Raw genomic sequence first — 27,588 nt, forward strand, 5'->3', positions numbered from 1 at the left:
GATTGGATCACTGTAAGTAACTAAAGAGAACAACTTGAGAGATGATCCATGAAGTTCGAATATAAAAGGAAAAGGCCCATGAATAAGAATGCACCCCCTTTTCCAATTGGTTAAGGGTATTAGGATATTTGGGGTTAAGCTTCCTTGGGTTTGAATAGTACTGGGCTAGGTGACTTCCCGGGAAGTTCAAATTCAAAAGCTTACATTTGGTATTAGAAAGGTCTCGGGTCTAACTCTGTTGGTTGGCTAGAGAATCACACCATATGTTAATTGACATTTGGTTGGTCTAGTTTGCTCCTGCTAGGCTTGACCCGAGGGGTAGGGTGTCAAGAGAGCGGGGCTTGGGATACTTGGCATTAAGCATCCTTGGGTTTGAATAATATTAAGCTAGGTGACTTCTCGGGAAGTCCAAATTTAGGAGCTTACAATCACTTTTTTCTATATATAAGCTAGGGTTCTTGGCTTTAATATATATATTTTTGTATTTCATTTTTTATATTTATATTGGATTATATTATTTATTTATTTATATTTTATTTTCAATTTTATTTTAAATATTTATAAAGTATTGAAATTAAGACATAATATATTCTTTGATGAAGATAATAGACTAGTGAAACTAGCTGAAGTAGTTTTATATTATGAATATATTAACTTACAGTAACTAGTAGTAAAAATGAACTACAAATACTATAGGTAGTAAGATTCTGCCATCACAAAATTCACTACAACAAACCATAGAAGGATCAAATTAACATATAAAAAAAATAATGATTATAAAAAAACCATTTATACTCATATCAATCATAAAATATTTTAACTCATATTAACATAAAAAGAAGAAAAAATTTAAAAGAGGGTAAGGTTTAACTTCCATAAATTTAATATAAGTACTTTAGTTATTTAACCCCACCAAATACCACTTAAAAGAGTCTCACTCAACTTCTATGGGTCCTTATCCCAAATTGGGGTATTTGCTAAGACCCTAAAAGTGGTTTCAAAACCACACCTAAGTGCTCTATATGTCCAAATCTCAGTTTAGCCACTTAAAGGTATTGTTAACATACCAAACTTTTATATTAATAAAAAATTACTTATGCCATGGTCATGTATCTTAAAACTTAGACTATCCACTCATAAGTGGTCATTCTATAACCACTCTTTAGCATCTAATGCCCCAAAACATGGGGAAATGTTCATTATCCTTCAACATCCTTTATTTGATCTCACAAAGTCCCTTTCCAATGGTAGTGCTCACTAACATTGCTATTAAGTCAATGCTAGGAAAGCCCATCTAATATATCCCACTAACCTTTCAGACTTTCTCACCATATAACTATACTTTTAGTTATTAAGCAAGAAGACCACTCTTTTTTCTTTCCATAATCAAGGACTTTGATATGACATTTCAAAACACTGTAGTCTAATACAAGCTTTATAGATACTCTCCCCACTTTTTGCCACTAGAGTGCCCCAACCATATAGGTGAAGTGAGATTTTGATAAACCACGTAAAGTATCTAAGTAGGTAGTGCCACTTATATTTAAATTGGGAACATTGACCATTTAATCTCCTGAAGAAGCTCTTAAATACTCCACTAAATCATCTTATTTATTCATCTATATTTACTCTAGCCTTGGATTCCTCATTATTCATATTATCACCCACTACATAAATATAACTTTCTTTAATCACACTAGTTCCCTTGGAACCTTATTATGCTATAAAGACCTACAAAACCTCCTAGGGTTTGGGAGATAAATAGATTTTTACCCTTTGAACTTGAAAGTAATCTTGTATTTGGTCTAGAATTGGATTTTAGACTTGGTTTTGGATTTGATCTAAGCCCCAGTCTCGGACCCAATCTTATATTTGGTCTCAAACCCAATCTTAAACTTGATCTCGGACTTAATCTCTCATACCCAATTTCAAATCTATCTTGAATTGATTTTGGACTTGATCTTATATCTTAGGCTTGGTCTCAACACTTCTATATGTTATAACATTTGTCATGTATTAATCATTATTTTGTCCCTTTCTAGAGATTCACTTATCCATAATTTTGTGGTTGTTCCTCAAGTGTTTCTTTAAAAGTTCCACTCCCACTCTTGACTTTTAAATTGAAGCTTTTGTTCTAAATATATTTTCTCATTAAATTTTTGTTTTGGCCACTACTACATAGCCCACATTCAGCTCCATTTTAGGATTTATAGAGCATTCTTAAGGGATATTTTAATTTTTCTTTTATAAATGGATAAATTTTCCATCATTTACATAGAGTGACCTCCTTAGGATTTAAATAACAAACAATGATCATTGACAAGATAAAAAGGAATTTTGTGTAGATAATATGTTTTTGTTTCTAGCATTGAGATTCATTGACTTAGCTATTTTTTATTTCTCTTTTTATTCATTTTATTATTATATATATTTATGTAATATATGATGCTTATGTAAAAGAAAAACAAGATCATAAAAGAATATTCAACTTATTTTGGCAAGGTTTTTGAAAATTTTGATAGATTTGTCAAGGTTGATTCTAAGAAAACACAAAAGTTCAGCATTGAAATACTCAAATTTTTACCTAGCTTAATTCCTAAAGCTTCTTAATGTGTTAGATTCCCATGGAGTCCAAGAGGAGTAAAAGACCTCTTGTTGCAGGATTGGGACAATTCTCCACTTGCTTCGAAATATAAAATGAATAATATGACAAGCAGAAACAGAAGGAAAAACAAAACAAAGTCTAACATCCAAATCTGATCATACCTATTTTCAAGATGTCTACAAAAAGTTAAAGCATCACTTATAATCAAATTGAGATAAAGAGAAGAAAAAGATACCTAATACTCACCTCAAACAAAAATTCAATGTTCAGCCTGATCCAAAGACAGTACCTTGTTGCTTGTAGGTGCCAAACGAGGAAATGAATGGAACATTTCCAGAGGCAGTAGCAGCAAGGCACACACTCAGAGAATTTCGCTGCTTGTTGCCTTGTCCACTCATTGTCACGCCTGTCCAATAGCTCGCCTGGAGATAAGAGATCAAACCTTGGAGGTTTTCTCTTTCCATTGTAATCTCTATAGAAGAACGTTGCTCAGACGAGATACTTGTTGCCCAGCACCACTGGAACCTCGTAGCAATTCTTCTCATTGTATCCATCCAGGAAATATCTCAGCATTCTGAGATCTTGAGAAGAATTTGAAATGGAAACACTGGTCACAGCACATGTGGAGGTGAATCCGGCCCAGCATCTCTCACCCACACCTGGCCTCCAGAATCTGTGAAATCAATCGTTCCACCTTTAGAAGATCTTGAAAAAAAATGAATGGAAAGTGAGGCGAGAGCTTACTCGCATCATGCACTAGGATAAGACCGCCAATGAAGAGGAGCGCCAGCGCCATTCTCTAGCATGTTATGTGGCACATCACTTGCCACATAAGCCAAGATTGCCAGTCTGTGAGAACATTTCTTATGATTATATCATTGAAGTTTTATTAATGTCAAATGAGAAATCGAGGATTTCTCTAGTGTCAGACCACCATAGCAACAGTAGCAATCACCTAGATGACACCAACAAGCTCACCTTCACAGCACCAAAGAGCCTACTAGGAGAGCTGTGGTGGATTTACTCAGGAGGAAGCTGGAAGAGGAGAAGGAGCAACTTTCCAAGGCAGTGTATGATACCAAAGCTATGACACTGAACAGCCTTCACACGGGACTCCCCAGCGTATTCCAGTTGTTGTCGGGCTTCGAAAGAATTTTCTCCCGCTCTACCACAACAGGAGGAAGCTAGTGCCATGATCTAGAGAAGGAAGCTTGTAATGATCTAGAGGAAGGTTGCAGCTATTCACCATGATCTAGAGAAGAAAGCTCGCAGCTATTCGCCGTATTCTCGAGGAGGAAGTTCCCAGCTATTCGCCATGATCTAGAACTCAAGGGGGAGGAGTTTTTGCCACGATCTATTTCATGCTTCTACTTAGTAAATGTTATGAGTAATATACTCACGAATAAGCAAATCTTCCCGCTTTATTCCATCCAGGGTTCTTGGGCTAGGGTTTTGGGGAGCTCCGCTATGATCTGCGGCACACCCTAGCATCCGTGAAGACTAAACCAGGTTTGCACAGGAATCCTCTCTCCGGCGCGCAATGTCTGTCCTCCTTGCACAGGCACAGGCCCTCGAGCGCGCAGTAGTCGCGGTAGACCGAGGCGTTTTGCTTGATCCCGAGCACGGCGTCGGACCACTCGCTGGAGAAGTATCCGTCGGGATCGTAACGCTGGCGGACCTCGAGGAATTTGGCCAGGTTTGTGACTCGAGAGCCCATGTCCTCGAACATCGCGTTTTTGTTCTTCCCCCAGTGTGGCCTGCCTTTGTATTTCTTGAGCAGCATTTGCTCGATCTCATCCGTCGCGTCCTGGTCCAGCCGGGGCGTGTTTTGCCGGCGGTCTCTGAAGTAGAGCAGCTCGAATGCAACTGAGTCCTCGGGCTCGGCGAGGTAGGCCGTGGATCCTTTGATGAATCTGAGCTGTGCTCCGCCATAGATATTTGCACCGCAGAGCTTGGTTGGGTCCATTCCATCGCGGATCTTCTTTATGTCTTGGATGGCTTCGTTGATCCTGGAGAGTGGGATTGCTAGGGATGTCTGGAAGTAGAATTGTCCAGGAACGTCGGGGTCCCAGTAGCATGTTAGCCTCTCCCCGGATGCTGATCGTGTGTTGTTTAGTGCAGTGTTTTGGCAGCCTCCAGCGGTTTGGAGCTGGTGATTAAATCCCACGACTGGATATCCGCGAAAGGTATTGCTCCTGTCATTCACCAGGCCATCTCCGCTCGAGACTCGGTTCTCAACTCCGTTTAGTGATTGTTGGCAGACGAGGGAAGCGTTCATCTGGGACATGAAGTTCTCCTCTACGTAAAAGAATCACGATTTCAGCGTAAGGTGAGAACTCTGATTTTTATGAGATGTTGGAGCTTACCTCGGACTCTAGACTGTCTTACGTTTGTCTCTGGAGCAGGATCATTGCCAGCGTTCCTTCCCTCGCCAGGGGTACTTGCCGAGACCTTGTTGTCTACCCTCAGCAGGATCTTCTTCTGAGAGATGTACCAGTTGATATCCCCAAACGCATACCTGCTTGCGAATCCAGCAACGTCATTCTCGAGGGTGCTGTCGTCGCGGGCCTGCTTGGTGATGGAGCGCTTGAACATCGGCTCCACGTCGAGCGTGACCGTGGATATGGCTCCAAGGACGCCAATAGACAGCTTGGCTGCATTCAGGTCCGGGCTTGATTTCCCAAGTTTGATGACTTTGGCATAACCTTGCTCCCTTGATGCAGGAACGACGATAGTGATTCCGGAGACATAGTCATGCACTGCTCCACCTTTCCCAAGCAGACTGCTGCCGTGCGAGCCCGTGCTTATTACTCCGGCGATTGATAGACCGTTGAAGTAAGGCGTACAGGGCAGTGCCAGATTCTGCGCAGCTAGCCTCGCCAGGAGATCTTGAAGCTGGACTCCTGCGTCGGCGGTGACGGTCATAGCGTTGCTGTCGATGACAATTCTCGAGTCATACCTGCTGGTGCTAATCAGGAGTCCGGAGCTTCCTCCTGGACATGCGGCGCGAACGAGGCTGTGAGAGAGCTTACTCACAACCTTGATCTTCTGCCTCTGCTGCACACCGCTTGCAACCGCGGCAACGAGCTCAGCTTCGGTGGTTGGGTAAGCCACATTTGCTACACCGCACAAAGCTCTCTCATACCAGATCCCTTGATAGTTTTGCAGGGTGCAGGCACTGCTCCCGCTCCCGCAGCTGATTGGGAGAATTGCTACCGCGGAGCTGCAGCAGAGAAGCAGGATCATCACCCACACACCTGGAAGAACACTCCATGCTCCGGTCAGCCTCATTGCGGTGCTGGTCGCTGCTGTGGAAGCATACAAACAAGTGATTTTCTCTTTTCTATATGTTTGTAGCCGAGCTGAGCTTTCGTTTTATGTAGCTGGCTGGCAGCCTGACTGGACCGGCTGGCTCGACGTCGCTTATCCATTCTGAGGCGTATAAAAAGCTGACTTTACCAGGCAAAAGCGTGTGGGGGCCAAGAACTCTACGGAGATAAGAACACTTAAATGACAGGAAGAACTCTCGAGCGTCAAGGAACTCATGCTCTTCATAAGGATTTCCATCCAGAAGCGGAGGATATACAGTCGCTGTTGAGTGGTGGATTGTGACAATCACCGATCAAACAAAAGGGATTCGGATTCTTGCTTTAAGTTGGCGTAAGCAGCTGGAAATTCTGCAAGCGGTCAGGAAGTGGACGAGCTGTGGCTGGCGGCCGGCTTGCTCGCTTGCAGAAACAGCGACACAATCTTTGAGAACACGCGAGATTCGAAGTCGTGGCTCTCGCGTATCGAATGTCGTGCACGGCCGTAAAGACTCGCTCGTTTTCTATGTGGAGCTTCCTTCCAGGAAACTTGGAAAGTGCCTCTTCTCTTGCTTACATTAATTACTGAGCTTTGTATTTTGCAATTCAAAGAATAATCAAAATGATTTTCATTAGAATGGGAAATTTAAAGGCAAAAGTGAGTTTAAATCAATTTCTAAGCTAATTTGGCATTATACCAGAAGTAAATTTAATTTTGGAGTGATAAAATTATCATGCAGAACAAATTGTGTGGTTCCATCCCAGAGTAACATGATCTCTTGGATTTTTACAAGTAGTGCTATTTGTTTGTCTACTATCAACCTATTTTATATAATTTTAATTGGTATGCAGTAACTGATTATGTGATGCATCGCTATCAACAGTGCCTTTGGTATCACTGCAAAGGTTTAGCACTTTGTGGCTATGATTATTAATATCAACTACATCCTGTTAAAAGTTTTAAATACATTGGCAACCTCAACAACACATCCAAGATTATCATGATGTATACCAATAGCATTAGTAAATTATGATATATAGCTTGGAGCACAATATGAACGAAAAAAGTTCATCACTAAAAACTTTCCTGCTCCAAATTTATATAAACTCAGAATATTAGATTTAATTCCCAATATCACTGATGGAATAGTAGTATTAACCAAATATGTAAAATTTGGCATCATATAATTAATATCATTACCCCCATTTCAATAAAATTAGCTTCATCCAAATGATCTTTTACTTGTTTGTGCAGGTAATATGTGAAGTGTAGCAAAAGAATGAGGATATAAAGAAGGTGGACAAACTGTAGCTCCAGTATGACCAAAATTCAAATTTGTGAAATAAATTAACTATTATATCTTAAACTAGAACATGTAAAATCACTAAGTTTCAGACCACGAGTCAAAAAATCAATAAACAAATATCCATCACTAAGTCTCCCAGTAGGCTTTCCAATTGTCATTCCATATGGAAGATGTCCAGAAAGGCTTAAACCACCGGCTTCTAAATTCAGATTGCGAGTGTTTGATAGTGAATCAGTAAAACTAGAGATCGCAATTGGATATATATTAAATTGAAAGCTACGTGTGTGTGCTTTCATTTTTATTTCATTGTTGATATTTTTACATTAAAGGTTATTAAATTATGCACTCAATAATTTAGAATTAAATCTACCTTATAATTCGAGGAAGAGGTAATAATGGCTTTCTGATCGTATGCAAGTTTGTAGAGTCCTGTCTTTGATACTTTCCATGGCCGAAATCTTTTCCGTATTTGTACACTGAACTCATTTGACAGCGGACAAATTGTGTCGAGGCTGAGAAGCAGGCATATGTCAGGAACTGCAATTAAGCAAGTGGTTCAGGCTAACGTTACCACTTAGGAACGGGAGTGACGCCTGCAAAGTCCAAGGCCTCCAGATCTCTCATCCCCAAATTCACAACCAAAGCATTCCATCATTGAAATTCTGCCTTTCGCTATGCCTAAGCTTCAAGAATCTTGCAGCCTTACCAAAAGACCAGCTTCTCCAATTCGATCGACACCTTTACTTCCAACACTTCCATGTCTTTGACCTTGTTATCATCGTCAAACTCCACCCAGGGAACTCCAATGTCACTCGCGAAGTGCTGCGGTGCATACACTAATGCAGCTCCATGAACCCAGCGGTTTCACAGCTTCTGCTTGGAAAGCTTGACAACCTTTTCCAATGGAATGAAGTGATTGAAATGGAGTAAAGCCCGAGTCGTGTTAAGTGGAATGCAGTCCTCAGGATTCCATTTGCCTTCAAGCAAGTGCTGCAAGTACTCGTGCATTGCCACGAGAAGAATGATCCTAGCAACCAGCTCGCCCCTCTCCCGTTCTACAACGCAAACTTCTCTATAGCGGGACGCAGATATCTGTGATTGTGCATAAGCCGTGCCGCTGCCCCAACACGGCTCCACTGACACTTAATGTGATCATTCGTCATCGCACGTCGCCACGAAGCCTGCCATGAAACATGAGTCGGAGAACAGCTGCGGTCCGATAGAGGCCATGAACAAGGCAGCAGCCTGTTCCTGCGACAGCGCTTGCTGGGGAACGATTTTCTTACGACAGCGATCAGCCAGCTTATACTTTGCGAATCCCACGCTCTGCCCACAGAGAAAAGAATCCATACTTCTCGGATTACCACGGGAGTGAACTTAACACAGGTTCCAGCTCCAACGTCGTCAAGACAAACAAAGCCCACATGGTGATTTTCATAGTTCCCAAGCTCTTGGATTTGTGCTTTATGAGAGAAGAGTTTCTGGTTTCAGCCGAGAAGCTGGAAATCAGGTACGCGAGAAAGGCCTGCTGGCTGCTCGAGTGTAAATGGAAGGAACTGCCACCATTAGGATGAGTCGCCGTTCATGCTTAGGATTGCTGTGAAGCATGATAGACTTTGAACATTGCCCTCGTGAACTGGGATCAATGTAGCTGTTATCACAACGAGAAGGGATCCCCCCTTGTCCTGATATCTGCCCAACTAATTTGGAATTTGCTTCTAAGTATTCAGAAGATGAAACTCGGTCAGCTTCGCCATGCACGATGGATCGAAAATGATGGATTGGTGGGGTACTGAAGATTTGCCTCACGGAAACTTTGATGTCAAGTTATTGTGCAATTCGCAGTTCGATCAATCCTTTTCATAATGTCAACTGCTCAAAGTATCTCGGGCTCTTTCAGGTACGAAGGCTGCCCGCTGAGACGGCTGTATTGTGCCAGATCCCATGAGGGCCTATCGTGTTGTGCCACGGCTCGATCAGCCAGTGATCTCGGAGAAAATCGATGGTGTGTGGATTGGAAGCAAGCGTTTCTCGGCCATGACAAGTTATCTGCTCTCTAAACTTGATGCTTACACCGCAGCTTGGGGCGGAACGGTTCAAGTTTCAAGGACCCTTTGCCCGGAGCAGTGGCTGGGGGAAATCGTTCAGGGTGTGCAGCCTGCGCAACTCTGGCGTGTTTGTGATTTACTGTTCCTGTGAAGGTTCCACCGGGTATCCACCGAGGTCCGCTCTAGCTCCGTGTCTTGAGGGCGTGGTTACGGCATTGCGCATCTGATCGCTCGCGAGCTTGCTGCGTCCAGGTTGACAGCCGTTGAATGGTGCGAGCAGCAACTCTTGTTCTCGGAAATCCACAAGTCCATACTGGAAGGTTTCATCTTGGTAGTTTCCAGTGTTTCGAAGGGCACTGGGTCTTATGCCAACCGGCGCTTAAAAGCTCAAGCAACTCGGCCTCGAGAGTTATCAGCCACTGACCACCTCGAGAGCTAGATACGCGCCAATACGGATGGTGGCACCTAGAGATGTCTTCAGCAAGGTTTCACCATGGTCTTAAGGTAAACTCGATGTTACTGAGCACGAGAAGCATGGGAAGCTGTTGAATTCCAAGCTTACTGGAGACATGAAAGTGGAGATACTGAGCAACACTGTTGGATCCACAGTGTTGACCCTTCCCAACTGGAACACACACATCCAGAAGTCAAGTGGGATGACTTTGAGAAGCATCGATCTCAATCACGCTAATGCAACCAGCTTTGGTTTTTGCAAAGGCATGGAGCTGGGGAAGGTTTGGACCCATCGACGACTTTCATAGTCAAGACGGCTCCGGAAGCAGCAGGATTCGACATGTCCGAGTGCGAGTCGACCACGGAGAAAGCTTTGCCTGCTTGGAGCTCCTCAAGCAACAATTTGATTTCCTCATCTGTTGACTTGAGGACCACTGCTACTTTCGTCGACGTTCTGGGATCATTCATGTCTCACGTCAAGAACTCTTACATTCAAGCGCAGAACTCAGCCCTGGATCTCCATCATCCGGCCTCAGATTTCTAGGTGGCAGTAGTGGCTCTTCCCAATGCTGTGGTGGGAACAGCCGTGCTTTTCATCAATCTCCAGATCAAGCTCTTCAAGAACTTGACAAGTTTTCAGAAATGGAAGATGATGATGCTCTGTGTGTTGAAAAATTAAGGAAGAAGAGAAAAACTCTATCGCCCAAATATCATCATTGCTATACATACAGCGGTGAGAGTCGTGACTCTTTCCAAATTCACCACGTGTCACCACGTGTCTCAGCCGTACGGTGATCTCGGATGTACTACATCCTCACACCCCACTCAGCCGTGATCAGCGTGCGAAGGCTGGATCAGAAAAAAGAAACTAATGCTAAACCACTGTGAACCTATCTCACTCCCCCCACTCAGCCAAGAAAAGCTAAGCTTGTGAAATCAGCATCTTGTGGTGTTGAACAAGAGTAATAGCACGTTCCAAGGTACCCAAGCTTGCACACAGCCCAGCTTGTATCAGGACCCATCAGGAACCAGCATTTTGTTCCATCTCCCCCACTCAAATGTGATCTCTCCATCAGCCTCAAGGCCCTTGCGCACAGCAATTCCATGCCTAGTGCCCAGCAAGAAGAGAAGCCTCTTGGCAGCATCAACAAATCCCCAGCCCAAAGAAGCCTTCCCTTGTAGCAGCAGGGGCATCAGATCGTCTCCAGCGGTAGCAAGCAGTGCCACAACCCTTCCAATTCAAATCCAGGCCAGTCTCAATCAAGAACCGTCTCCAATTTAGGGTTACCTGCACAAGACAAAATAAACAAGAAAACCTCCATCTTGATATTTGCAATTCACAACCACTCCAGATCAAGGGGCTCATCATCTTCCTCCTCTTCCTCCTCCATTCAGCCTAGGATTTAATCCCTGATCTCTGATACCATGTTGAAAACTAAGGAAGAAGAGAAAAACTCTATCGCTCAAATATCATCATCGCTATACATACAGAGGTGAGAGTTGTGACTCTCCAGATCCACCACGTGTCACCACGTGTCTCAGCCGTACGGTGATCTCGGATGTACTACATCCTCACAGTGTGTGAGCAATTATATTCTCTCGGTAGCATCTTACTCTGCTGTGCTTGCTATGATCCCCGCCGAGATTCAGAAGGCAGAGAGGAAGTTTGCGACCTGGGGACTGCTCCCTGACCAAGTTCCAATCACAAGGCAAGGGCTCAAGTTCTTGTTGTTGTCAAGGCTGAGTCGGTCTATAAATCCGGCAGCCTCATATTAGCATGGTTCTCCACTGTGATCCATGTTCCACTAGTCGCGTGCATAACATTCTATAGATGCAAGCAGGTATTCTCCAGGAGGCGGCTTCTTAAGGTAACGAGCACGCTGGAAGACGAACAGCTCCTTGATCTTTAAGCCAGCTCGGTGGAGCAGCAGCGGCTGGAGAGGAAGCTCGAGGCAGTCAAAAGTTCAGAAAGAAGGGACAACCAGCTCCAGAAGATGAGAACTTACAAATCACTCTCGTTGACCGGGTTGGACTCTATTTGCTGCTTTGAGTCTTGGTCCTTCCCTTCATTTATCTCCAGAAAGCTCGTGCATTTCTTTCTTCAATTTTCTCTCTCCAGAAAAGTGTACGGCGCACGAACACATCCCTCCCATATATGCCCGTGCATATTAGTCGATATCACTCTGGAGATTGATAGGCTGCTTGTTAGCCTTGGGGGTGGCCATTGCTGTGAAGCATACAAACAAGTATTTTCTATACGATTGTATAGCCGAGCTGACTGGCTGGACGTTACTTATCGTGTATAAAAAACTATGTGAAGGCCAAAAACTCTACGAAGATAAGAACACACGTAAATGCTAGATTGCCAAGAAGAAATGTCAAGCCCCGAAAGGATTTCCATCCAGATGTGGACAATATTACAGTCGCTGTCCAGTGGTGGACCGTGAGCGAGGACGACAATCACCGATCAAACAGAGGGGATAATTTTTCAGTTTAAGCAACTGGAAACTGGAAATGCTGCGAGCTGTCGGCTCGTGGCTGCCTCGCTCTCTCCCTCGCGGAAACAGTGACACCATCTCTAGCCACGACTTGTCTTCTGTTACTAAACCATGTAATTTTTTTTATCCCAGAAGATATACCAGCCCAAATATTCTTCTGTTGGCATATTTGCTAGGATAGATGCTTATATTCTAGTGATGATGCGTTAAAGCTAGTGGTGCCAGCACACTGCAGAGCTATCGAAATTCTGGACAACATTCTTCACAAGTGTCGTCTCTTTGAGATCTTACTTTCCTTCTTCTTCCTTCTCGAGATGTCTAAGTTGTACCAAGCATTGGCGTCGGCCACCACCGTGAGTTTTAGATCTTGTAGCAGCGGGAGCCAGCACGATGAGACAGCGTCCTCTCTGTTTCTCAACAGGATGGTGGACGAGTTCTTGGAAGAGGAGGCCGATGGCGGCAGCATCGATCATCAAGACCACACTGTTGCCGCTGGAGAGAATCACCATGAGGATCACTCAAATGTGGATCCGGAGGAGTTGAAACTGCCGGAGCTAGAAAATTTACTTGTCAAACAGGTGCGTGCATGCTTCTTTCTTCCAACTTTACCTTTACAAGAAGTCTGGCTTGTGTCCAGAATGATGGTGAGATCGAGCTGCTGGCTGCGGATGCTCGACGATCGAGAGATCAAGCTGCAAAATTGAATCTCCAGGGAGCAGCTTTGCAAAGAAGCGTGATGAGCAAACTCCGGGGCATGGGATACAATGCCGCTGTTTGCAAGGCGAGATGGAAGGCAACAAGAACCATTCCTGAAGGTCACAAACCTCTGCGAACTTGTAGAGATTATTGTGTTTATATATGCATATGATCTTCCAGGTCACTACAGTTTCATCGATGTTCTTCTCCATCCCAGAAAACGAGTGTTCATCGATACGGAGTTTAGCATGCAGTTCGTGATTGCTCGGCCAAGCCAAAGCTACGCCGCCACATTGAGCAAAGTCCCTCGACTTTTTATTGGCACCTCGGAAACACTCCATCGCTTGATCCTTCTCACATCCAGAGCGATGAAGCAGTCACTCAAGAGCCAAGGCCTGGCAATACCTCCATGGAGGCAAGAAGATTATCTCAAAGCGAAGTGGTTCTCCACTTACCGGCGAACTACAAATCCTAAGTTTGCTGCTACCACTGCCCAAGAACATATGCGTGAGTCTCCTGATTTTGAGCAGTGCATGGCAGTGTCGACTAAGATCAGGAAACCATCAGGGTCTCCTCGGAGATCTGGACTATCAGCTCTAGCCGCTGCTGGTTTGATCCATCACGAGGATGAAAAGTCTCGCCACCACCTTGTTGCAGTTGTGTAAAAAAATTCTACTTTGACTTTGACTCGTTGACATTATCGATCAGTGCCACGTCTCTAAAGCAAGCATTTGAAATGCCGACAGACCTGTTTGCTTGTAGTTCCAGGGATCATTGCTCTCGGTGTGACCAAAAGCCCAGGAAGGGCCTTGGCGAGACGCCACTGGAACGCTTCACCGATGCATTCCAGGAGCTCCAAGAGACGACCGAGAATATGTCGCAGAAAGCTATACTAGGTAACGTTACAAACGTGATTGAGAAAGCTCTGTAGAAAACTGGATGATCAAGAGACGCAGTCCATGGTAAAGTAAGTTTTCCTCGAATGTAAAGCTTGTTTGTAGTGTCAACTCGAGATTGCAAACATATACTTAGGAGATTTTGAGTTTTCAATGAAGAGATTCACCATAATCAAAGGTATGAATCCATGAGACGATCGTTTGAAAGAGCTTGCGGCTGACCCGTGCCATTCTCTGATGGAGCTGCGCTTAGCGATTTAGAGGACGACGATCGGAGCGCGTTGTCGAGATAGCAGGCCTCGAGGTGTGCACTCCTCAAGAAGGAGCTGGATCGGCAGGAGGGCGAGAATGAGCTGGCGGATTCCTCCAAGAGGCAGCGGGATGATGCGCAGGGGCAGCTGGAGAATATTTCGAGGCAGAGGGAGGATTTCCAAAATCGTCCACCTCGGCATGGTTTTTGCAAGAGGACCGAGGAGCTCATGGAGGAGGTTTTGAAGAAACCAGCTACAGAGGAGGCAGCTGCTGGCGTAGCAATTCTGGAGGAAGTCGACAATTGCAATCAAAAGGTTATCATCGCATGTCATGCCAGATTACAACGCTGAACCAGCTGGTGGTTCATCTCAGACAGTCGCTAGAAGAGGCGAATAGCAAGCTTCAATCGAAAGAAGAGATGGCAGCAGCCTTCCCGCAACGCGGCTGACACTATCACGAAAGATTGCCGACGAAAGAGCAGTGGAACTTAGGGAGGGCCTGGAAGAAATGTACGGACATAGAATCTCAAATGTATGTTTTCTTATTTTACGTTTCCTGCCTGTTGCAATTAAGTAGATATCTGAAGTATTTGTTGCAGTGGTCTGGAAAGCCTACGTGAACAAGAAAACCGAGCAGCAAATCCTCTTCCAGACGGACTTTCTTGGTGCTATCTCTCTCGTAATCAGGGTGAAAGCCAAGCGCCAGCTCTAGAGCTCGAGAGGGGGAAAGCGTCGCGTCTTTGATGCCTGAGACACTGGGACACGTGTCGGAGAGGATGACATTATATCTTTTCTGCGAGCACAAGTACGTGCTATTTATTTCAAGAAGAAACAGAACTGATTTTTACCTAAAGGGTCATGGCAGCCAGAGTCTCGGGTTCGATCTTCATCACGGTCCGTGGCAATGGTTTCACATGGTCTCCTGGAACATTGATTTTCGAAAGCAAAGGTAATGCGAGCTTTCAAAGTAGAAGGCTCAAAGAGCTTACTTTGGTGTTGACTCCAACGACGACTCCACCTGTTCCTAAGTTCTGGCAAGCCACCTGAAAGCAGTGTGAGCCAAGTTTATGTTTCTCAATCTTCTCTCTGTCACACTAACCTGTAGCCACGCACCAGGAGCACACGCAAGGTCGAGAATGGCCGCTCTTGAGTATCGGTCCTTCTCTTGGATCTCCACCAGCTGATTGAGCAAACAAACGATCAAGGAGTTACTCTGATCGTTGCTGAGGATCAAACGAGTAATCGGATTGGTGGTAAATTCTTTTTCTTTTGTTACGTTTTTAATGACGAATGAAAGGAACGCCCTCCAGCTTCTGTCATGAGGCTTACGATCTATGAGAATTTCTCTTATGCTTCTCCCAGGATGGCTATGCTGTCGTGTCGTCGGATGGTCCTGGCGATTATCCAATGGTGGCGGAAGCACGAGCTGGCCTGGACACGGAGGACATCACCATAAAACCTGGGACTGTTGCGTACGTCACTACTGGAGGTGACTTCCTCACGTTTCACAGTTTCTCTCATGCGGAGAACGTTTGCAGGACCTGTGCCTCACGGTGCTGACGCTGTTGTCCTGGAGAATACGTGCATTTTTTCGTTCGATGGACATAAGAAATTCGCGTCCTGTCCGGTGCTAGCCAAGGCCAAGATATACGCCTGTGCTATGGACTTTGTACTTGAAAGATCCTTTCACTCTTTAGGATTTCTTTTCACTCTAGAATCTGGTAGCTGGGAACTTTGCTCTGATCCAGGGTTTGATATTGCTAAAGGAGACAAAGTTCTATCAGCAGTAGGTCCTGCGGAAATAGCAAGCGTTGGGACTACGAAGGTTAAGGTAGAAAGTCGGAGTGTTTCTGTTTTTCCGTTGTACTTTACAGTCTTGAGTTTTCAGGTGTTTCTACGCCCCACAGTTGTTATGCTGTCCACCGGAGATGAATTAATCGATTATTCTGGAAATAGTTTACAGAGAGGCCAGGTGACAATATTACGTCCACTTCTGTTGTTTCAAATCTGGCCTTTCGTTTTGCGTAGATCCGGGATTCAAACAGACCTATGCTTATTACAGCTGTTCGAAGTCATCAATGTACTTGTATCGATCTTGGAATCCCTCGAGATATTGAAGCAGGGATAGAAGCGAAACTTGATGAAGCCATTGCTCAGGGTGTCATATCGATGGGGACAGGGATTTCGTGAAGCCAAAACTTGCTGAAAGGGGAACTATCTAGGTCAACATGGTTTTGTGCTAACTGTTGGCTCTGAAACCAGGGAAGCCACTGACGTTTGCAACAATTGCAGCCCCAGGAAACAACAAGAAAATGCTTGTTTTCGGTGCCTGGGAACCCTGTCAGTGGCATGGTGACTTTTGATCTTATTACACTTCCAGTTTTGAGATACACGTCCGGACATTCCCTTGCAAGTAAACTTCTGCTAAGTTCCAGAATACATTCGAATGACAACTTGTTTTATGCAGAGTTCAAGCTAGAACACGTGAGCCAATCAAGCTTGATCCAACGAGGCCAGAATATCATCGCGCTGTTTTACAATGGGAGGACAGTGAGATTTAGTCGGGGTACGTTTCAGCAGTTTTCAGTTAATGATTGCAACATGACGTTGCAGAGAGCACAGGACGACAGGCTAGTAGTCGCCTCTTGAGTATGTGCAAACGTGTTGCTCGAGCTTCCGAAAGGGCCTGGAGTCCTAACCGCTGGCTCTCCTGTTTCTAACAGGGATATCACAAGCAAATCTCTGCCGCCGTCTTCGAAACCAGAAACTCCGGACCCGACCAAGCCAGGCATAAAAAAAGGCATCCTAATCGTGAGTGACACGGAAACGGTTCTGAGCGAAGGTATAAGCTGGACGCTCTTTTCTGGACCATTGTTTTGTTTCTATCCAGCGAATAGATCAAATTGGTAACAGGAGGATAGAATCTACCTTGAGGCTTTCAAGCAGCATTACGGTGGCTAGACCTTTTGCCTGGTGGCCTCCGGGTGTACAGCCAGTTCCTCCTGTTAGAGTATTCGTTTTGTTTAGAACTCGAAGCATATATTATGAATGTATTGATTGTCACTCCAATCTCCAAGCACTCCCTGTATTCTTAGTATGCTATCTGGTATGATCGCTGTTGCTACCACTTTCGCTCCTCCCAGGGCCTTCAAGAGACTTGCATAACCCTTCAATAGTGGTGCTTTCAATGTTAGGCACCAAGTCAGAATAATAGGATAAAGAAAAAGCCCTATAATAAAAAGGTGATCACTTTATTGTAGACTCTTTCTTTATCCTTCTATCTTGATTTAGTGCCTATCAATTGTTAGAATTCTATCCCTTACACCTTAAGTCAATTAGTTAAAAGGGGTGATCATTTTATTGTAGGGCCCTTTCTTTATCCTAAACACTTGAGGAGCGTAATTAAGTATAATTTTGATTGAAGAAGTTATCTCTTTGCTCGTTTGTCACAAATAATAAACATGCCTAGAAATCCCAATGGAAGTACCAGCACTGTCGCATGTGTTCAGATGGTGACAAGAGAAAGAAGCACCCTCGCCATTCTCCCCATCACGGCGCAGCTTTACATCCCAACGATGTCTGGACGAGCAGCTTCATCGCTGCACAAGGCGGAGAAATGGGATGCTCGTGTTCCCATTGAGTTTGAGCTTTGGTTTGATCAAAATAAAACCATACAGATGGAAAGGACAAAATAAAAATTAATAAAACAGAAAAAGATGGTAAGAAAAAAAAGAGGCAAGATGTGCTAGGAGAGTGATTTGGCTCTCTTGTAAATTCTAATGCTCTGGAGCTGGTTGACTCTTCTCTCTAAACTTCTAATTGCCTCGAGCTTCCTCTCCAGCCGCTGCTGCTCCACTGTGCTCATTTCTATGGCTTGAAGATCAAGGATTCGTTCGTCTTCCGGCGTGCCCGAGGCCTTGAGAAGCCGTCTCCTGGAGAAAACTTGCTTGCATCTATAGAATGTCATCCATGCGACCAGGGGAACGAGGAAAGCAGTGGAGCACCACGCAAGTACGAGGCTGCCGGATTTGTAGACCGACTCGGCCTTGACAACAACGAGAACTTGAAGCCCTCGCCTTGTAATTGGAACTTGGTCCGCTAGCAGCCCCCAGGTCGCAAATTTCCTCTGCCTCTGGATCTCAGCAGGGGTAACGGCAATCACAGCAGAGTAAGATGCAACCGAGAGAATGGAATTGCTCACGCACAGCATCATCGTCTTCCATCGCTGGAATCTCGTCAAGTTCCTAAAGAGCTTGAGCTGGAGATTGATAAAAGGCACGGCTGCTGCCACCACGGCTATGAAGGCACTGGGAAGAGCCACCGCTGCCACCCAAAAATCCGAGGCTGGATGATTGAGGTCCAGGGCCGAGTTCTGCGCCTGAATGTAAGAGTTCTTGACGTGAGCCATGAACGACCCCAGAATGTCGACGAGAGTTGTGGTGGTCCTCAAGTCGACAGATGAGGAAATAGAATTGCTGCTCGAGGAGTTGTCAACTCCAAGCAGGCAAAGGTTCCTGCTTGGTCGCCTCGCAAAGACGACTTGCTTGGACATGTCGAATCCTGCTACTTCCGGAGCTGTCTTCACCCTGAAATTCGTAGATGGATCCAAATCTCTAGTTCCCCTGAGCACTACGATGCTTCGGTTGAAAGTTTGTGGATCTAGCTCCATGCCCTTGCAAAAACCGAGGCCGGTTGCATTGGCATGATTGAGATCGATGCTTCTCAAAGTCATCCCACTTAACCTTTCGATGTGCGTGTTCCAGTTGGGAAGAGTCAAAACCTTGGATCCAACAGTGTTGCTCAATATACCGTCTTGCTCTTCCCATAGAGAAAAAAATCCATACTTTGTGGTACCAGGTATGGCTCGGATCACCACGGGCGTGAACTTAACACAGGTTCCAGCTCCAACGTCGTCAAGACAAACAAAACCCAATGCCCACATAGTGATCTTTATAGTTCCCAAGCTCTTGATTGTTTCCTCGGACTCGTGCTCTATGAGAGAAGAGTTTCTAGTTGAGAAAAGCCCACCTTTCTCCGCAACCTCGGCCGTGAGGTTTCGACCCGAGAAGCTAGAAACCAAGTACCCCAGAAAGGCCTGCTCGCTGCTCGATTGTAAATATGGAAGGAATTGCCACCAGTTGGATTTGTGGGACGAGTCGCCATTCATGCTCAGGATTGCTGTGAAGCATGTTAGACTTCGAAGATCGCCCTCATGAACAGAGATCGATGACACTGCTGCTCGCACCAGTACTGTAATTATCACAAAAAGAATGAATCTCCTTGTCATGATTCTTTGAATTTTGCTTCTCTTTCGATTGTATATTTCGTAGGGTCAGAGAATGATACTCGGTCCAACTTTTACAACTTCCTTCCTAGACAACGCGACCAACCGATCATTTTCGATTGATCATGCATACATGCATAAAACACGCTACTCGCTTGCGCGTCGAGTTTGACCATTAATGTCAAAGTAGAAAACTACAACAAGGTTTCGGGGCTTTTCATTCTCGTGTAGAGCTGCTAGTCCAGATCTCCTGATGGTTTCCTGATCTTGGTCGACACTGCCAAGATCAGGAGACTCACGTGCAATATGGTAGCAGCAAACTTAGGATTTGTAGTTTTGCTACCACTTCGCTTTGAGGTAATCTTCGTGCCTCTATGGAGGTAGCCCGGCCTTGTCTCCTGAGCATCGCTCTGGATATGAGAAGGATCAAGCGATGGAGTGTTTCCGAGGTTCGAACAACTTCATGGCCGGGACTCATTTTGTATCGCAATGCAGCATTTGTGTCGATCGTTACAGGCGCTGCCGCGCGATTTTGCTCGAGACCGACATCGAAGTACGAAGGACAAGAACTTCTCAAGATCGGCGACATAGAACACGTTTGGACTCTACAATTACAAGGTTCGTCGCAGTGATTTCTCTTTTAGAAAAATTTCACGAAGTTCTTCCTTCCATTCTTTTCGTTTTTGGCGATGAAACGAATCCAGGCAGTCGTAGGACAAGTCCGTTCGAAAAATCCTCGGTGATGGAAGAGCTCTCAGATTCAGTGGCACAAGGTTGCTGTCTACCCGAGAAATGAGTAAAGGGTAAGGGAAAATCAATTCTCATGAAACGATTCCTGATATTCGCTGAAATTCCTCACCCCCCGCGGTAAACTCTACGCCTGTGCAAAACGTTAGCAGCATAGAAGTCGCAGGCCAGCTGAGTTTGCTCGAAGACAAGTGTTTTCTAGCATTGAACTTTGATATTCCAGAAGTTAAATGACAAGATGGACACAATGGAAGCGCCATTCAAAGAGCACGAAACGTCACGAGTACGAGGCCAGTCGGGAAGAAATGCGGGTAATTTATTCCATGTCGTTGCTATTGAGCTGTTTCGTTTGATTTTACAGAACAAAAACATGTAAGATCAAAATTTCAAGCACACCAGAGTTTAAGATTCCCTTGTCGAGTACAGAGACCAAGACACAAGCGTTTAGGAAGATGTTTGACAAGAGCAAGATTAATTGAACAAAGAATGAGAAAGGTCATGTATATACATGACAACATATCTTCCTGGCGAGCGAAGATTGGAACCAACAGGTGGCTGAGTCGGAGTGGGATGGAATCAACAAGGCTCTTCGAGCAGAAGGACTACGTAAACGGACACTATGAGGGCCTGTTGAGCTTCAGGAATTGCGAAAAAAAGTACGAATGTTTGCCCAAAAGATAAGAGACTAATCTCCGATTGCGCTGCTGCAGGAGATATCAAGAACCAGCGAAGACATAAGCATAGAGCTGACTTCGCTGCTCAAACCTTCGGAGCGGATCATGAGATTTGGAGACGTGAACTGCTCACAAAGGAATTCCACAGATCTTTACGAACAGCTGGAACCCGAGCACGACAAAATCTTTCCGTTTGATCCGTTACTAGAATTGGATGGTGAGCGGATTTGGACTCGTTCTCACATCTCGTGGCATACAGGAACGGACGCCATTCAGCCTGATAGCAGCATCGTCGAGGCAAACAAAGAAGTATAGCGTCGCTATTGCAGACAAACCACGGGTTTTGAAGTTCCACGATACACAGAAGAAAGAGGCTGAAACTTTACCGGGTGGCTGTATATGCAACTGATTGCTCTGGGGTCGAAGTCTAGGAGTGGAACTACCTTTCTCGGTTTCAAAAGCGACACAACAAGGTAGCTGTGATGCAAATTCTTTTGATCGGTTTTCGCTTGCTTCTTGTCAAAGGTTCTCCAGGATAAAATGACGGAAAAGAAACGCGTCTGGGGAGGCTCCAAACTGCACTACAGCAGTACTTGGATGGTATCACTGTCAATGAGAATGCTATCAGGTCTTCGTTTTCAATATTATCAGGCATCTAAAACAATTTCTCTCATCTTCCGCTCAAGAGACCATGGTAGAGAGGTTTTCTTGCTGTCTAGAGGCTGCAAGCCCCTAGCAAAGAAGAGGAGCCTCATGAAGACTAAAGAGACACTGGGCTATCTTCTAAGGGAATGTGAAGCATCATAGGCTGGCAAAGAGGCGCTTGCTTTGCTGTTAGCAACAAACGCCCAGGTAAGGCACTTGCTGTAGATTGTACGAGAAAACTATGCTTGTGAGAAGCACTCTCAACTTAAAAGAAAAGGAATGGAATGGATGTTTATTGTGGATTGGGAGGCCTGCTGTTAGCAGAGGACACTCGGCTTCCCCACTCGAGGAGCTCCTTGCTCGTATCATCTTTGTGAACAATGCACTCTAGAAAACAAAGGCTGTCCTTCTTCTCGCCCTGAGCTTTGGCTATAGCTTCGATAAGATCCTTCTCATTTCGCACCTGAGGAAACAAATAAAAAGACTTGAGTCTAGAAAATGATAGAACTACAGGCCTACCTTTGCAGTCCAGCATTTGCCTTCATTGTTGTGAAACGCATCCACAACTCCGGTGTAGTTCCAGTTCTTGATGATGTTGTAGGGGCCATCGTGGATCTCAACTTCAATGGTGTAGCCTCCGTTGTTTATCAGAAAGATGATGTTCTTCTGGCCATATCGGATCATGGTAGACACATCCTGAGCAGTCACCTGGATTCACGATCTCTCGTGCGTAAAAACCTTGAGACTACTAAAAGGTTGTGATGAATACCTGAAAACTTCCGTCTCCAATGCATGAGATGACACGCTTGTCTTTGGCCGCTTGAGCGTATCCCAAGGTAGCTCCAACTGACCATCCAATTGATCCATATTGCATCTGGAACTCAAAGCTTTTTTCGACAAGATGGAATGAGTTTCGATCGAGGAGATAAGTTCATCGTGTCTTACCCGCATCCATCAGGGAGCTTAAGCTTCTGGCAATTGAACCAAGAATCACCAGTCTCAGCAATCACTGCACTGTCCTTGGACAGCATCTCCTGAACCAAAACAACAAGCTTCCAACGTGAGAAAGGCAAGAGTTCGTGTACAAATCAAACACCTGGAACAAGCGCTTTACCTGGATGTGCTTGAAGAGGACATTGACACGAAGAGCATCCGTGCTGCCGTGTGTCACAACGTGTCCCTCAGGAACATACATCCTCTGGAAGTTTTGGTAAGAAGTGTCGTTCTTGCGGAGCTTTTTGGCCAGAGCCTTGAGGAAATCTCGCATGACAATGCAACCAAACGAGAGGCGACCTCCGATGGTCACCCTCTCGCTTTGCACCATGATAACCTTCTCCTTTTTGATGAGCAACGAGTAGCCAACAGAGCTGTAATCGTTGAAAACCGGTCCGGCAAAGAGATAGGCGTCGGCCGACTCGACGATCTCGCAGCAATAAGGAGTGCTCACGGCTCCCCAGTAAGTTCCAATGAATCGAGGATGGGACTCTGGGAAGTAGCCCTTGGCGGATGGCATCACGGCAACCGGGTAGCTGCAAGCATCGGCGAGCTCCACAAACTCGTCCACCGCTCGGCAAGCTTTGAGCTTGTTGCCAGCCACGAGCACCGGCTTGACTGCCGCGTTTAGAAACTCCGCGGCGGCAGTCACTGCCGCTTCCAAGCTCTGGTAGTTGCTCATCCTGGCGAGAAGAGCAAGGAAAACGAGAGTGTCAACTTTACGTTTGGATCGATCGGTCACCTGGGCGAGAGCGCGTAAGGAACCGGTTCTTTGCTGAAAGTTGGATGCTCGAGGCCGGCGAGGTTGCAGCAAACGCTGATGTAGACGGGCTTGCTCTCGCGAAGAGCAGTAGAAATCGCTCCATCGATGAGCTCGTGCGCGTCTTCCAGGTGCTGGATCACGGCCTGTGGAAAAACTTTAGCATAGAGAAAGAAGATAGAACAACTAAAGATCTTGGCTATGGCTTCTCTAGATTACCTGTGCGCACGTCACAGCTTGGAAGCAGCGAAGCTCCTGGCTGAAATCCGGGATGCCAATGGTGTGGTGGAGGATCCGGTTGGTCCCATAGTCATTGGAATTGGGGCCTCCCACTATACAAATCACTGGCAAGTTCTCGCTGTAAGCTCCAGCGATGGCGTTGAGGACGCTCAATCCCCCGACCGTGAAGGTGACGGCGCACGCCCCAACCCCGCGGGATCGAGCGTAGCCATCGGCGGCGTAGCCAGCGTTGAGCTCGTTGCAGCAGCCCACCAGCGAGAGGCCTGGATGGTAGATGAGCTGATCCAGGAGAACCAGATTGAAATCCCCTGGCACCGCGAAGAGATCGCTCACGCCGATCTCCACCAGGCGCCGCGCGATGTGGCTGCCCAGCGTTGGCGAGCACGATGCATCCGGCCGTGGCATCTTGTGATTGATCGATCGATCGATCGATCGATCGAGGAAGAATGCGATTGACCCCTGTCCTCCCCTGCTAAATAGTGATCGCCAATCGAGAGAAAGAAAAGGGAATCGCGGGATAGAAAATCTTTTTTGTTGCGGCCAGCCGCTGCACGGATGCCTGCCACCAAAGCAGGCCAAATGGCTGTTAGCTCGGCTATGGCGGCAGCAAATCCTAGCCGTCCATCTTCTTAACTCAAAAAAATCAAGGATTTCTTAGTGTTTGAGAGATACACCTGAGCAGCAGTAGTTTTTTAACGGGAGAAAACAAAATCGGTGTTTCTCTAGCGATCTTCGCCTGTAGCTCTACTGTTGCGGCCACTTTGGATAGACGCGCTTGTATAGATTCACGCATACCGCGTCTCTCTGCTGGACGACGCCATCGAACACGCATTTCATAGCTCCTGGAAGCACGGAAGTATAAGAAGCGAGCGAGGTTTCCTCAATCTCCAAAACACTGACCTCTAGTTCCTACTGGTTCCATGATACGGCCCCTTCTTCCATACTTTGTCCACAGCTCGAGAGGCTGCAAAAGCATTTTCATGTTAGAGAAACAAACTGGGAACTCGTAAGCAACACTCCATCACCTTAAACCATTTGACGTCTTCGGGATTGTGAAACATGTAGCGAACGATTGCTTTTCTTTTCGAGACTCTGAGAGGGTATCTGTGGATTGATCAAGTCATGGAAAGGACGTTAGAGAAATGCAGAACTGTGTCTGAGCTTACCCCGAAAGTATGATCTTCTTTAGAATGATCCTGTCCGGGTCTGCATTCTTCAGCAGACCTGATGCTACGTAGTGTAGATTTTGAGCGTCACGCTTGAAGACTACGAGCGGGCCGGGTGGGAACTGCACGGGCATAATGACCGAGGCCACAGAGAATCGTCCTGCATGAAGAAAACGTTCGTACTTATGCTTGTTCATGTTGATATCGTCAGTGGAAAATATGGGCCTACATCAAATTCACATTCAAAAAAGTAACAATGTGAGTCTCTAGAAACTTTGAGAGAAGATTGGCTCACCTGGTGAAATAAGATCGAAAGCCTATGTGGAAAAGCAAATTCTCTTTTGATTTGATTGGTTCCGTGAAGCTATCGTTCTTCTTGATGCTGCCAGAGACGTCAACAGGACGTGTCATGCATACGTAGAAAAAGAAAACAAACTCTTAACGTCTCACCTGAAATGCACGACGGTCATCTTGGATTCATGCTGGAATAACCCACAGGCCACCAGAGGACACGTCCTATAGGATTCCAAAAGGCTCGCAGCGACGGAACTCGAGAAGTTCCTTATATGAAGTCTCACAAACGAGCCCGTACACGCTGAGAACGCCTCGTCGACGCAGCTAGCCTTCTTGGTAACATGCTTCATTGTTCTGTTAAAGTTGTCAAACGCAAATATTCTTGCGTAGTCCGCTGGCAGAGATTCCTGGGCAAACGCATTACTTTGAGAAATGACAAGGAAGGAGACGAAACCTTTGGATCCCAAGCTGAAGTTCGCATGGATTTTAATCCTCTATATCTGGCAAAACGCTCTCTAGCTGGCACGTCCATGGGTGTATCCACCTCATCCGGAAATTCTGAAAATGCGCGGGCGCTAGAAAACTTAAAATAAAAATAAAAGAATCGTTCAGACCTTCATCGCTTCTAACAGCCTCTTTCAGACGCTGAATCTCTTCTTTACGCTGACTGATGCTCAAAGGTTCATCATCCTGCAAGCACAATACAGCAATGTTTAAAAGACACCACAGACGCCGCTTCTTTTACCATCATTTCGCTTGTGTCTGCTTCAGTCTCCTCTTCCTCAAATGCGCCGCGTGATGCATCATCTTGATACTCATCGTCACACTGCATCTCCTGTGTGTTTTCGGCATTTTCAATGTCACTTCCCTCTTCTTCATCAGACTCATCCATAATCCAGGATGCCTATATGAACAGAAAATCATTGCTGAATAAAATTCAACACGTCAAACCTGATAATCAGAAGTCCCCTTGGGCAGCTTTCTGCGTTTCCGGCCTTGGTCTCGGACATCAGCTTTAGCCAGTTCTTCTTCGGTTGGCCATGTCTACACGACCACATGTAAATTCATTCCCTCTTCTATAATATGGGGTTACCTGCTCGCCAGCAAGAGGATCAAGGATGTTCTCTATAACAAGAGCTTCCTGCTTGTTTGGATCTGGAAGTATTTCCTGCGGCCAAAAAATAAAATGTCAAAGTTCCCACCCGTGTTACGACGCGTTACCTTGTGTGCGTCTACTGCCATGCCGTCAAACTTTTTATTAGACAGAGGGCAAGGATCGTCAAGAATCTCCATCTTTTCCAACTGAAAATCCCCTATTCCTGATATGTGAATCTGCGACAATTTAATGAGAAAGCTCGGTCTACATCTTAAGCACCATCTATTTTCATTACCAGCTTATTGACTGAAAGACTTTGCTCCCGAACATAGCCCGAAAGACGCAGCGTTCCCACGCTAGGAGATTGGGAATCAGCTTCAAAGGCAAGCTACATGCAACAAGGTTATAAGCACAGCAACGACATTTCCGACGAGTGCTAACCTGCTCTGCCATTACGTATGGCCGCTGCGAACGCCATTGAAGGTGAGAAGGGCGCTGCTCGGAAATATGCCTAAGCATCTGCACTCATTGTGCGTTAAGAGGAACCGAAAGAAGTATGTAGAAACCTGCTGAGCTTCGTCGTTGCTACTGCCATCGAAGGTTTTCACGTGAGGAGGAAATTCAGCCTCGAGCCTATCGTGATAGAGCTTCCAAACATCTGCGCGTTTCTTAGAAGCCACATCTCCCAGCCCCTGCCACATTGTTTATCAATCGTAAGGAAAAGCTCCGAGCTATCGTACCAATGGAATGCCAATAGTATGTGGGAGACCTTGTGCCTTCAACATGGAGAGAACAGGCTTGCCACTCTTTTCAAAAACGTTTTCGTCATTCTCCGCTACGGAGAACACGAAAGCAACAATGTCTGCCACCTGCAAGCACAGGATCTTTGTTACAAACTGCGATCATCGACCTACACAGAAGAAAAAATCACCTTGACAGCTTGTAGACAGGTTTGGAGGTCCCCGTAAGGTGCCTCAAGCACCTACACGAAAAGTTTTGCAAGATACGATTGGAAAAAGTTTCAACAGCCTTACTTACAGTTAATCTGAATTTGAGTCTTGGTATACTGATGGAACCGAGACTTCCCTCACTTGGATTTTCAGTTTCCATGGCGTCAACAGCACAGGACTCATCGCCCAGGCATGCTGCAACAATTCTCTTCTTGAGTTCTCCAGTTTGTGCCCGAGAATCCAAAGGAACCAGAACCTGGAGCAGAATAGTTCTACGCAAGCACAAATACTAAAAGAAGAACTCACGAGTACACGAGGGGCACTTTTATCTCCTTTAATTCCACGTCTCTCGGAGAGCAAAATCGCTCGTTTGCTGTCACGAATCTAAAACACAAGCTCCGTTAAATTCATTCCACGGGATTCAATCCTCTTACATTTTTGTTCCTCTGCAACCTGAGCTCCTTGGCACTCTGCTGGACTGCGGATTTCTTTGAATTCTTCTCCTCTGCAAGAGGAGTCACAAACTATATCACTCTAATCCGCGCGACTTACTTGTAGTCCCTGCCAATTTGTGATCTCGACGAGACGATTTGGAGGAGAAGCGCGTCTTGTGAGCCTTGTTCTTCTGCGCTCTCCCCGATCCAGCCATTGCCGTTATAACCCCAAAACCCTAGCTAGGG

At 45.6% G+C, this 27,588-nt stretch overlaps 3 protein-coding genes, 1 long non-coding RNA gene and 1 pseudogene across 5 annotated transcripts; 2 read left to right on the forward strand and 3 right to left on the reverse strand.

Moving 5' to 3' along the window:
* Positions 1-3,926: 3,926 nt before the first annotated feature.
* On the reverse strand, positions 3,927-5,913 carry LOC9639706 (L-gulonolactone oxidase 3). The gene is made up of 2 exons (XM_002986052.2): positions 4,972-5,913; positions 3,927-4,903 (listed from the first exon to the last, which is right to left on the reverse strand). Exons 1-2 carry the CDS (start codon positions 5,894-5,896, stop codon positions 4,071-4,073), a joined length of 1,758 nt encoding a protein of 585 aa, XP_002986098.2. The 5' UTR covers positions 5,897-5,913; the 3' UTR covers positions 3,927-4,070.
* LOC112340868 lies at positions 5,627-6,256 on the forward strand. 2 transcript variants are annotated; one of them, XR_002990329.1, is made up of 3 exons: positions 5,627-5,710; positions 5,766-5,933; positions 5,989-6,256. It is a non-coding gene; the product is annotated as an uncharacterized LOC112340868 (long non-coding RNA). The 2 variants fall into 2 exon arrangements; XR_002990328.1 differs by having other exon boundaries at positions 5,766-6,256.
* An 8,661-nt stretch (positions 6,257-14,917) lies between these two features.
* On the forward strand, positions 14,918-17,699 carry LOC112340840 (annotated as a pseudogene).
* A 3,975-nt stretch (positions 17,700-21,674) lies between these two features.
* LOC9639774 (pyruvate decarboxylase 1) lies at positions 21,675-23,942 on the reverse strand. Its single transcript, XM_002986054.2, has 7 exons — positions 23,382-23,942; positions 23,145-23,308; positions 22,524-23,085; positions 22,355-22,443; positions 22,179-22,296; positions 21,929-22,117; positions 21,675-21,872 (listed from the first exon to the last, which is right to left on the reverse strand). Exons 1-7 carry the CDS (start codon positions 23,805-23,807, stop codon positions 21,702-21,704), a joined length of 1,719 nt encoding a protein of 572 aa, XP_002986100.1. The 5' UTR covers positions 23,808-23,942; the 3' UTR covers positions 21,675-21,701.
* Positions 23,943-24,036: 94 nt separating this feature from the next.
* Positions 24,037-27,588, reverse strand: LOC9639775 (pre-rRNA-processing protein TSR1 homolog). Its single transcript, XM_024659918.1, has 21 exons — positions 27,461-27,588; positions 27,343-27,413; positions 27,215-27,292; positions 26,997-27,164; positions 26,890-26,940; positions 26,699-26,827; positions 26,525-26,650; positions 26,400-26,477; positions 26,254-26,346; positions 26,084-26,194; positions 25,956-26,030; positions 25,814-25,906; positions 25,608-25,766; positions 25,477-25,552; positions 25,317-25,420; positions 25,019-25,269; positions 24,864-24,950; positions 24,569-24,793; positions 24,428-24,506; positions 24,303-24,366; positions 24,037-24,244 (listed from the first exon to the last, which is right to left on the reverse strand). Exons 1-21 carry the CDS (start codon positions 27,555-27,557, stop codon positions 24,147-24,149), a joined length of 2,313 nt encoding a protein of 770 aa, XP_024515686.1. The 5' UTR covers positions 27,558-27,588; the 3' UTR covers positions 24,037-24,146.

This window comes from Selaginella moellendorffii, unplaced genomic scaffold (assembly GCF_000143415.4).
Source record: "Selaginella moellendorffii unplaced genomic scaffold, v1.0 SELMOscaffold_71, whole genome shotgun sequence".
In the NCBI taxonomy this organism is placed as follows: Eukaryota; Viridiplantae; Streptophyta; class Lycopodiopsida; order Selaginellales; family Selaginellaceae; genus Selaginella; species Selaginella moellendorffii.